The sequence below is a fragment of the Gigantopelta aegis genome, chromosome 8 (assembly GCF_016097555.1).
Source record: "Gigantopelta aegis isolate Gae_Host chromosome 8, Gae_host_genome, whole genome shotgun sequence".
NCBI lineage: Eukaryota > Metazoa > Mollusca > Gastropoda > Neomphalida > Peltospiridae > Gigantopelta > Gigantopelta aegis.
In genome coordinates, this window is record NC_054706.1 from 74,435,975 (window position 1) to 74,448,372 (window position 12,398).

Sequence of the window (12,398 nt, forward strand, 5' to 3'; positions counted from 1 at the left end):
TATAGTCACTTCCGTTCAGTGACCACGTGTGGACTGTGTTTAGATTTCATGTTGGAATCATGTCGGACGAAAATCCGGGTATCGAACTCTCTAAAGAACAGGTTATATTGTATTTACAGATAGTTTTTATTTTAGTGTTAGTGCAAGAGTTGTTAGGACCGTTCAACAAATATTACGTGACGCTGCAGAGTTGGAATAGGGAATCATCATCATGTGTAATGCAGGGACAGGAAGTGTATGGTGTGTGTGTAACTCTGTATGTGTGTGTGTGTGTGTGTGTGTGGGGGGGATTAAGGCACATGACGCTGATCTAAGGTGCAGTGGATCGTAAGATCGATACCCGTTGGTGGACCCATTGGGTTTTTACCATATCTGAGAGGTGATATTAAAGTCTGTGGTATAAGCTGTCCTGATTATAAACTATAAAGAATCCTTTAGTGCAGAGTGAACATTTTCATTTCATTTCAACTTATAGGCTAATTCGTGCTTATATATCCATTTAAGGTTCAAGCACACTGTCCTGGGCAAACACCTCAGCTATCGGGCTCTGTCCAGGACAGTGGGTTGATAAGTGGTTAGTGAGAGAGAAGAGGGTGTAGTGGCCTTACACCTAACCATTGAGTCAATACTTTACTTATGTGCAGGGAGAGTTGCTTCCCTCAATTTAACAAATTTAAAATGGTGGGGAAATTGTTGTTGGAAGATATATTTTGTTAATAATGATGCAAGTTCTTAAATAGGGATTTAGTGAGTATGTATTATAGGTTATTTATTTTTGGTTTGTGTGTCCATTTGTTGCACTATTTCATTTGAGAAATGGTTGAAACATGGTGCCACAAGTTTTGAATATCAGCTATATATATATATAGGGTATCATATATGTAACAATATCTGGATGTAGAAAGAACCACACTTTCTACGTCCCTTCGGACTAAGATCCCATCAATCCTTGCTGCTGTGGATGGGACATAGCCCAGTGGTAAAGCACTTGCCTGATGTGTGGTTAGTCTGGGATCAGTCCCCATTGGTGGACATGGGCTATTTTTTTGTTCCAGCCAGTGCACAATGACTGGTATATATCAACGGCCTTGGTATGTGCTATCAACCCTTGCAATTAAGAAAATGTCCACAGCAAAAAAACATGCAATTGAAAAAAAACTTGCCAAAAAAATGCCATGGACAATTAAAAACATTCTCGATTGCTGTGAGCAGGGTTTGGCTTTCCTGTCTGTGGAATGGTGTATATAAAAGATTCTTTGATACTAATGGAAAAATGTAGGTTTCCTCTCTAAGACTATATAAAAATTACCGGCCTCGGTGGCGTCGTGGCAGGCCATCGGTCTACAGGCTGGTAGGTACTGGGTTCGGATCCCAGTCGAGGCATGGGATTTTTAATCCAGATACCGACTCCAAACCCTGAGTGAGTGCTCCGCAAGGCTCAATGGGTAGGTGTAAACCACTTGCACCGACCAGTGATCCATAACTGGTTCAACAAAGGCCATGGTTTGTGCTATCCTGCCTGTGGGAAGCGCAAATAAAAGATCCCTTGCTGCCTGTCGAAAAAAGAGTAGCCTATGTGGCGACAGAGCGGGTTTCCTCTTTAAAACAGTGTCAAAATGAGCATATGTTTGACGTCCAATAGCCGATAATAAGATAAAAAATCAATGTGCTCTAGTGGCGTCGTTAAATAAAACAAACTTTACTTTATATAAAAATTACCAAATGCCAATGATTAATAAATCTGTGTGCTCTAGTGGTGTTGTGAAACAAACAAGCCCTTGCTGCTATTTTGTTACAGGATAGCCTGAATACTTTATTAGAAAGCTGCATAGACTAAAGTTTGTTTATGACACCACTAGAGTACATTGATTAATTAATTATCGGCTGTTGGATATCAAACATTTGGTAAAATGTTCTGACTTGTAGTCATCAGAGGAAACCAACTACATTTTTTCATTAGCAGCAAGGGATCTTTTATATGCACTTTTCCACAGGCAGAAAAGCACATACCACAGCCTTTGACCAGTTGTGGTGCACTGGTTGGAACGAGAAAGAACCCTGCGATGAAAGCACCTCAGGTGAGCACTCAACCGACCAAGCTATATCCCGCCCCGCTGCACAGACAATTTTAATTGCTCTTCAGTCAAGAGACATCTGGATGATCCACACACTACATGAAGAAACCTGATTGACTGTGTATTTTGTGTATGACTTTATCATGTACTGTTACATATCAAATTTCATGGTGATTTATCAATTTTTGACGGAGTTATGACCCTTAAACTTAGGAGATATGAAAATTTGTTTTCCCGACTTCTTTTCCAGAAATAGCTGATGTATTTTGTCATGCTGGGGTGTCGTTAAACATTCATTCATTCATTAATGTTTTCCAGAAGGCCTTGAGATATTAACCTGAAGTTTTGTGTATAGCTTTATCATGTACCGTTACAGATCAAGTTTCACTTTCATGGTGATTTACCCACTTTTCACAGAGGTTTGGCCCTTGAATTTAGGAGATATGAAAAATTGTTGAATCAGGTAGGGGGATGTGTATTGCTTAAGCAGTACTCGCAAAATGCTTGTTCAAGTTGTGGTGTCGTTAAAATGTTCTTATGTTTTCATTTATGTATTTAGTTCTTTTGTCACTCATGTTGCTGACACTTTATGAATCTTTTGTGAATGCATTTATGTCATTAACCAAACATTCCTCTTATTACATAAAGTTTATTTTTACATTGACTCTAATATAAAATATTGTTATATTTAAAACAGATTTTTTCTGTCTGAAATGTTATTTTCAGGTTTGTAAAGCAGTTGAGGCGTTACGTGCTCTAATCAAACAAAAAGAGAATGTGAAAAACCTGCTTGATGAGAGTGAAAAAGTAAACCTACAGTTTTGTTTCAAGAAAATACCCAATACCAAGAATGCTACAATAAAAATGTAAGGACTGTCGAGAAATATTGCTGTTGAAACACAACTCTTACAAAGCATGGTAAACTGCACCAAATTACAATATGTTGTTAGTAGCTTGATGTCACAAAAAGACTCACTCTGGGATTGTGATGTGTTCTTAATTCGGAAATTAAATTAAACTGGCAAAAATTAGGCAATTGGAGGGGTGAGGCAGGCTGATTTTTGACTGAATTAAAAAAAAAAAAAAGAGCCTAAATGTGGTATATAACAATGTTTATTCATATTATTCTATATGGTTCTAAACGAATCCCTACATATTTTTACATAGATTACAACTAATGTGGGTAGAGTGATGGAAATGCATGGTAAAAGGTTTTCAGGCCTTCTCATTTTACCTGAATATCTCCATTGCTTTTGCCTGAATTTCAAGATTGGCTCTAGCACTGTGGGGTGGGGATAGGGGCAGTTGTGTTAATATTGCAATGTAAGCAAAACATTCTAACCAGGGAATCGTAATCCAGAATCTGTATTATAATGTTGATATTGACTTACAGCTGTCACTAAATTAGTGTGATGTTTTTTCCAGTGAAGTGGTTTTGATATACAACAGCAGGTTTTTTCTCGCATTCTCTAAAGAATATTATCACTGTTATTTACATCATACAGGGCTCACATTGGAACGAAATTTGGTTTAGCCAATTTTTAGATGTGCAGAGTATTTCCTTGAAACTTAATAAAATGTGGTTAATTTAAAGAAAATTTTATTAGCCAACCACTCATTTCTGTAGCCACTTTGTATAAAAATTAGGAATTGGCTAATTTTGCAAGGACAGGATGAGCCTTGATCATAGGATTGCTGAATACTGGCATAATCACCCTTATTTTGTCTCTCTGCAGAAAACTGCCCAATCCCCTGACTCAAGCGACTACCGATGTCTGCCTGTTTGCCAAGGACCTCAACAAAGCAAGCCGTGATTATGAGCCCACTGTCAGACACTTCAAAGAGTTACTCAATAAACATGGCGTCAAATGTGTTACAGAGGTCAGTTGGCTCTGAGAGATCAGTTTGCTATCAAACATATTACATGTACATTATACTGTGTGTTTATATAATCAGTTTAAAACAATACTTGTAATATGTGTACATGCGTGGGTGCAGGGAGGGTGGTCTGGCGAGCAAAGATTTTGTGGGAGGATCGGATCATGCTTCCCCAGAAAATGCAGAACAATTTAATTTTTGTGGAGCAGGGAAGGATTTGACAAGCAAGGAAGGGTTTTGACAAGCAGTGAAGGGTTTTGATCCCCACTCCCCTACACACATGCCTGCTGTACATTATACTCTGTATATTATGTGTTCATGCAATGTTTTATGGATATGGTGAGATGTATTATGCATATAAATTGGTTGGTAGAAAACGTGTACACCGTGAAACCTCTCAAAACTGGACCCGCTGTAATCTGGAATTCCCTCAAAACCTTTTAAATATTTGTACAGAAGAGAACCTCTCTAAACCGGGTACCTCTTAAAACTGGACATTTTAGTTGGTCCGAGGGTGTCCAGTTTAGAGGAGTTTTGCTGTATTATATCAAAGATGTAATTTTCACACTTTTTAATCGATTTCATCTGTTTAAAACTGGATTTAATCTGAAATTTTTGAAAAATCTACTTTTTAGTTTTGATTTTTTGAATTGGGTATCACATCCCTGGTCTATATATTTATATACATGAGTTGGTAGGAAAGTCATTTCTATCTGTTGTATACTTTTCCAGGTCATTCCGCTAAAGTCACTCAAGTTGGAGTACAAACCGTTTGAAGCTAAACGGAATCTTTCCAACATGTATGATCTGTATTTAGCAGATGAGAGAATTGTTAGACTGCTACCATCCTTTCTCGGAAAAAACTTTTATGGCAGAAAAAGGTGACTTCTTTTTTTAATTATAATTTACAATGTTCTGATTTCAATAAGATTTCTATACAATATATCATGATGGACCAAAAAACTAATTGATGTCATGCCCATTGAGCAATTGACCGTTCCAGCCAGTGCACCATGATTGGTATATCAAAGGCTGTGATATGTGTTATCCTGTCTGTGCATATAACAAATACCTTGCTACTAATGGGAAAATATAGCCGGTTTCATCTCTAAGACTGTCAAAATTACCTAATGTTTGACATCCAATAGCCAATGATTATTAAATCAGTGCTCTCTAGTTAAAGTAGCCTTTGATATACTGGTCGTGATGCACTGGCTGGAACGAAAAGTAACCCAATGCGCTTTACCCAGACATGATTGTTTCTCGTTATAAAACAGATTTCCGCTTTTTAAATATTCCGTTACCGGTTTTTATTTTCCGCTTGTTAATGTTATATTTTTTTAACGAGTGGTCATTTGGAGTACTTTTCCCTAATTTGTGGTGCCAGAGAAAACAAAATTTGCCGGAATATACCGAAAATAGCCGAATATTACAATCTGAACTTCTTGACTGTCCCGTATTGTGATTGGCCTACGGTTTCCAATAGACCAATGATTTGATGCATAACAAGTTGGCAAACAGTTTGCCTTTTGAAAAAATGGCATCCTGTGTTGTTGAACGTGAATTCGATGTGGTAAAGTTAGAAAAAAAGAATAAAAACCTGATGGAAATTGAATTGGCTAGAAAAAAGTGTTGAAGGACAACCAATAAGTGATTGCATCAACAAAAACTATAGATAAATAAATAAGATGGATGCGACTACATATCAGTAATAAAAACTTACATTATATTGGATTCCTTTTACTTTCATAATTTGTATAACCAATTGGCTCAGACGTACTCTGTGCATAGTCCATATTCAAACCTTTCCTATTGGGGGCTTACAGCCCCAGCCCCCCCCCCCCCCCCCCCCCCCCCATTGAAAAGCCATCTCTCAATCCGCATTAACATTGCTATGGTTGTGTAAAATCAGTTTCTTGGGGTAGAATGCACAATCATGTCTGTTTACCACTGCTCTAGAGGTGTCGTTAAACAAAACACACTGAACTTTAATTGATGTCATCTGATATTTTTGTTTTCAACAGAAACCCTATACCAGTGAACCTGCAGGCAAAAGATCTCAAGAAGGAAATCAGTGAGGCAGTGGATAACTCAAGATGTTACATCACTGGCAAGGGGTCGTCATGGTAATCAAGCTTTAATAACACACCAACAACTAGACAGTACATAATGCAGATCTCACTGTTAAAGGGACACTATCACTCTTGCTTCCTAACACTGCTGAAATTAGTTCAAAGAGAGCAATTTTTACCTCCCCTTAGCATGTGAATTTATATGGTATCAGTACCGTATATCTTCGCCTGTAAGTCGATCTCGGCTATAAGTCGAGTCCCTAATTTCAAGCCCTGAAAACATTTTTTTATTGACCCGTTTATAGGTCGACCCATGAAAAACAACTTATAAATATTGAAGTATTTCTTATTTTCAGCACATGAGAACAATAATGTACAATATTTGAACAAAAGAAAATTATTTTACAAACTTCGGTTTTCACGTTTTGTACATCGCAATCAAACGACATGGCATCAAAACAAAATATTCCCTTAATAGATAGTGAAAGCTGTTTGACTCTTACCGGGTGGCACTGTACAGCATGGTTTTGTGCACAGACAACAACTTTATTTATAAACACTGACAACAGATCACTACGATAAAACTGAAAGTACATGTATCATCATCGGTTTATCACGTTTTGCCGCCATATTAATACATGTAAGGGGGATAACTCTGGAAAGTACACTGGTTTTGTACCAAATGATGTGTGTCCCTATTGCTCTAGTGAACTGCAGAGATCAGTCTAAGTTATTTTAAGGGAAAGCTCAGTAATATTCATGAAGTTGATCACCGACAAAACATTGTTTGAACAACCATTAATGCCAGTGAACAGATTTCAAAATCAACTCGGCAACAGGTAGTTAGTATTGTTTACATTTTTGCTATTAGTGATGACTGTTATTTTAACTAAGTGGACTGTTCTCTTGGCATGTGAGTGAGATCGCACGCCTTCTTGCATAACCAAAACCGTTCTAATGGCAAAAAAAATAGGTTATAAAAAATAATTAACATATTTGAGTATAAATACAGGGCATACTTCAATAATAAAACTTGTAAAATAATCCCTAAAACGGTAATATTTTTGGGTGAAATTTTTTACCCTCTTATAAGTCGACCCCCCAAGTTATAAAATAAATTTTGGGTGAAAAAAATTCGACTTATAGGCGAAGATATACGGTATGTTAAAGGGACACACCCTAGTTACGGCTAGTTGTTAACCATTACAGCGTTGTTTTTCGCTATTAAACCCATTTTTTCACAAATAAAATTGCACTTTACTTATCGTTTATTATTTAGAATATACATTTCCATTCACCTGAAGTGTTTTTTGGTAATCCTGGTAATCCTTGTTTTTGTAATACCACAAAATGCATTTTTCGTATTTCTTAAAAACGGACGCATGTTTGAGAAAAAACCATTGAGCAGACAAGGTCTAATCTATTTTTAGACGGGATATTTCCATTTCAATGTCGCAGACGTTGGTATACCACGTGACCGTTATCATTTTGGTTCGGTTTGTTTTCTCGTGCACGGTTCGCGCAATTAACATCCCATTTGTTGTTGTTCATTTGTGAGATTTTTCTTCACAGTTCGTAATCATTTTCAGTAACAATAAAGTTCAGACAAGTAAGTGTCTCAATACAAAACGTTACAAACCCTTAAAACCAATAATTTTGCTAAGTCTTACGATATCTGGAGAGGGGATACAACCAGGACAGAACAGTTGGAACATGTCCAGGAGAGGTGAAAAGAACGCACCCCAAGTCCGTGCGCACTCTGTGAAATTTGTCGTGACGTAGGCATTGTTGTGCTTCGAGCGACATCTACCGGTGACATCAGAATACTAACTTTCAAAATTATTTCAAGCAATTGGGACATGGGGATTCCCATGGTATTTATCGATATAAAACCTGCTTTTTCACTCCATTTGATAAAAACGTGATCTAAGTGTTACAGGTTTGTAGATTAACCAAATTATAATTTATTTTCGCTGGATGGAACTAGGGTGTGTGGCTTTAATATCTTAAAAAGCTGCCCTCAGTGTAAGTTAGGGGAGCAATTAATCACCCCCCAAATTAAAAAAAAAAAAATTGTCTATGAGGTCTACTGGTAGTTGAGCATGGCTACTAACTGCATTAGAAAACTTCCACCTCTTTAACAGTATTTACCATAATCTATAAAGCAAAGCTTAAGCTGAGGTTCATCAAATGCAAGTTTGAATTAGGCAAATATATTTCCTTGTAGCACCAAAAAGCTAATTTTAAATCTTTAAAATTAATTCGTTAAATAGTCTCTATTTGAATAAAAAAAAATTGGCTAATATAAACTTTTAATTTGGCAACAAATTTGTTGTCCAATTTTTCATGTTGCTGGTCATTTTTGGAAGTTGATAATAAATTCTAATGTTGATTATTGAATAACAAATTCTCTTTACCTCAAATCATATGAGAAGATTGTGTAAATATTTATTTTATGATTACTGAGGTTATATGTTTTGTTTTGTCCTGTATTTCAGTATGGTTACAATTGCGCACACAGGCATGACAACTGATGAAATAGTTGAAAACATCCTCGCTTCAGTCAACCAGCTGTCTGTCGGAATTCCAGGAGGTCCTGACAACATTAAGTTGTTTGTTATCAAAACCATTGCATCAGCCAGTGTACCGCTGTATGCTTCTGTTGGTGAGTAGTGTCCTGACATTTTATTTTTTTGTTATCAAGAACGGTACATCGGCCAGTGTATGCTTCTGTTGGAGAACACACACCCAGTCCTGCTAATTTTATAGGTTTTTTTAAAAATATATTTTCCGGGGTAGCACAACTCAACTCGTGACACTTTAGACACAAAAATCTATCTCCCCTCAAAAATCCCTGTGCATGTGCTTGTACTGACCTGTTAACATCAAATAATGGATGATTCTAGCTATAAGCAAAATCATTGTTTTCAGAAAACACATTTTAAAGTTGGAATAAATTGTATTTATGTAGCTTTTCATTACTCCTGTCACATGTATGTCTCCGTCAAAAAAAAAAAAATAATTGTAGTGCAACAATTTTAAAAAAATAGATGCAGCCTGTTCTGGTTGTCCAGCCTCAATAATGAACTATATTTTATTAATATTAGTTGTTGTTTTTTAAGGCCAAGAACGTTTTAAAACAAATTCTAAAGGGGCTTTGTTCACACCACCTAACCTATCTAATGCCTTATCTGTGAATATTATTTTTGTACCTCTTAAATGTTTGAATTGCTTTTATTTTTTAGGGTCTCCAGCTGATATTCAGGTGTCTAAAGTGAGGCCTTCCAAAGTCAAACACTCTAGTGAACCACAAGAAATTACAACTTTGTTTGGTGCGAAGGTCAAAGTGACATCACATGGGAAAGTTTTTATAATCAAGGACGGATCTTCAGTACAAACTAAGGGTGAAAGAAGCCATTTCAGAGAGAAAACATTTCAAAGAGCCATGATAAAATCGGGAAGCGGAAATAAAAAGAAAACAGAACATAACAAATTCCACAGACCTCTGATGAATTCAGGAAAAGAGAAAAAAACACAAAAACAATTGTTCAAAAAAGGAAAAAAAGAAACCAAAACAAAATTGGCAAAATCTACAGTAAAAACCCCCAAAATGTCTTCAGCATCCAGTAAAGTTACTGTAGTAAAAACTAGCTCCACGAAACCTGCAACAAAGAAACGTCGCCTGGAGAAATTGTAGAAGTCTTAAAATCTTAACAGCATTAACACTTCTGTATTTCCAGTTCTTACAGATCTGTTTCAGCACAAACAAGTTTTCTTCCTGGACAATAGTTGCTCGATTTCAAATTCAGACAAGTACATCATTAAAACTGCTGAACAACAGTTGCTGTGGTTCATACAAGTCTTTCCATTAATAAAATATATTTTATCCTTCTAGTTTATAAAAATCTGTCGGTCAATAAAAAAAAAAAAAATTGATAATTAATGGTAGTTGCTCGTTTCTAGTTTGTCAATAAAACAATGTTTTATCCAGTTTTGTTCTGTTCTAACCCATGCTCCATGACAGATAAATGCAGGATGTAAACTTCACAGCTGTCTGTTCTTTCCCCTTTTGGGTCCCACTCGTGAAACCAAATTCAGGTTTTTTTCTCTTTGGGTCAAGGGCAGTTTTTCCTTGGGTCTAAGATCTGAAGAAATTAGTTTAAATGCATTTCTTTATTATAATAATTGGTGATGTTCCGATGATCGATTATAATCAAAAATTGATCAATGTGATGATCGATTATAAAAATCCATAATCGATTGTGTGGGGAAATGTTATCTGTAATTATACCCCCAATTTAGATGCTATAATTGATTTAAATATGTTTGGGTTAATGTGTAAGAGCTATAGTGTAAAATGAGTTTCTTAAATATTCTTTTCCTTTGTCGTCTGACCGGCCTCGGTGGTGTCATGGTTAGGCTGGTAGGTACTGGGTTCGGATCACAGTCGAGGCATGGGATTTTTAATCCAGATACAGACTCCAAACCCTGAGTGAGTGCTCTGCAAGGCTCAATGGGTAGGTGTAAACCACTTGCACCGACCAGTGATCCATAACTGGTTCAGCAAAGGCCATGGTTTGTGCTATCCTGCCTGTGGGAAGCGCAAATAAAGGATCCCTTGCTGCTAATCGGAAAGAGTAGCCCATGTAGTGGCGACAGCGGGTTTCCTCTCAAAATCTGTATGGTTCTTAACCACATATAACCGTAAATAAAATGCGTTGATAAATAAAACCTTTCTTTCTTTCCTTTTTCGTCTGAGAAAGTACATAAAAGCAATCAAACTATGAACACAAAACATATTTAAAAACATCACAATTAAAAGTTTGTTTTGTTTAATGACGTCACTAGAGGACATTGATTTATTAATCATTGGCAGTTGGATGTTAAACATTTGGTAATTTTAACACGGTCTTTAAAGAGGAAACCCGCTACTTTATTCCACTAGTAGCAAGGGATCTTTTATATCCATCATCCCACAGACAGGATAGTACATACCATAGCATTTGATATACACTGGCGTAGGAAGCTCGATCTAGTAGCTGCAATGATGGTTTATATATATATATATATATATACACATATATACATACATACATACATATATATATACACACACACGTGTGCACCCACCCCCCTTTTTGGCACCTTCCTACACCACTGACATACCAGTCATTGTGCACTGGCTAGAACGAGAAACAGACTGACCACACATCAGGTTAGCACTTACCACTGGGCTACTTCTCACCCTTGAAAACATCACAGATGTTCATTATCATAGAACTGGTTTTAAAAATGTTAAGCATGACCGAAAACTATGCCAGTCTCGGGTGCCACCCCTGCACCAGATGAGGATGAGAACTTGCAGTGGCTTTACAGTATGTTGCCATAGCTTAAAATGTACTGGGATGTTATTAGTCCACTCGGAGGGGATTACAGGTTTTGTTACCATCCATCTGTCATCTGTCTCAAGATATCGAGTTCAAATTTTGTGTATAGCTCTTTATGTACTGTTAAGTACAATTTGTTCAGTCTGATACTGGAATACTCTCAGAATGCTAGTTGGTCACCTGCCGGTCCAATTGGAGGGCACTATAGGTTTCATCTCTGTCCATCTGTCCCATATATAGTTTTCTTTTTTTTTCAGAATGCCACGAGATATTTTGTGTATAACTTTATCAAGTACCGTTACTGAAAGTTTGCTTTCATGATGTTTCGTTTATTTTTGACAGAGTTATGACCACTGAAATTAGAAGATACAAAAGAAAACAATCCAGAACTTTGTTTTTGTAATGCTTCAAGATATTAAGCTGAAATTTTGCGTATATCTTTATCATATTCTGTTTCTGAACAAGTTCGACTTTCATGGCAATTTATCATATTCTGTTTCAGAACAATTTCGACTTTCATGGCAATTTTATCATGTTGTGTTTCAGAACAAGTTTGACTTTCATGGCAATTTTATCATGTTGTTTCAGAACAAGTTCGACTTTCATGGCAATTTATCATGTTCTGTTTCACAACAAGTTCGATTTTCATGGCAATTTATCATGTTCTGATTCAGAACAAGTTCGACTTTCATGGCAATTTATCATGTGTTTCAGAACAAGTTCGACTTTCATGGCAATTTATCATTTGTTTCAGAACAAGTTCGACTTTCATGGCAATTTATCATGTTGTGTTTCAGAACAAGTTCGACTTTCATGGCAATTTATCATATTCTGTTTCAGAACAAGTTCGACTTTCATGGCAATTTATCATCTGTTTCAGAACAAGTTCGACTTTCATGGCAATTTATCATGTTGTTTCAGAACAAGTTCGACTTTCATGGCAATTTATCCATTTTCACAGTTACAGCCCTTATATATGAACATTT

The 12,398-nt window shown here is 36.5% G+C and overlaps 1 protein-coding gene across 1 annotated transcript; it reads left to right on the plus strand.

Annotated features, from left to right (window-relative positions):
- On the plus strand, positions 1–10,015 carry LOC121379415 (ribosomal L1 domain-containing protein 1-like). Its single transcript, XM_041508025.1, has 7 exons — positions 1–101; positions 2,802–2,941; positions 3,812–3,956; positions 4,686–4,834; positions 5,978–6,079; positions 8,524–8,690; positions 9,271–10,015. Exons 1-7 carry the CDS (start codon positions 60–62, stop codon positions 9,720–9,722), a joined length of 1,197 nt encoding a protein of 398 aa, XP_041363959.1. The 5' UTR covers positions 1–59; the 3' UTR covers positions 9,723–10,015.
- The last annotated feature ends 2,383 nt before the right edge of the window (positions 10,016–12,398 follow it).

Excerpts from the sequence above, each read along its gene's own strand:
- LOC121379415 (XM_041508025.1), top strand. The coding sequence starts at position 60 with ATGTCGGACGAAAATCCGGGTATCGAACTCTCTAAAGAACAG. Across the intron at positions 102-2,801 it reads TCGAACTCTCTAAAGAACAG|GTTTGTAAAGCAGTTGAGGC; the intron begins GTTATATTGTAT and ends TGTTATTTTCAG. Across the intron at positions 4,835-5,977 it reads AACTTTTATGGCAGAAAAAG|AAACCCTATACCAGTGAACC; the intron begins GTGACTTCTTTT and ends TGTTTTCAACAG.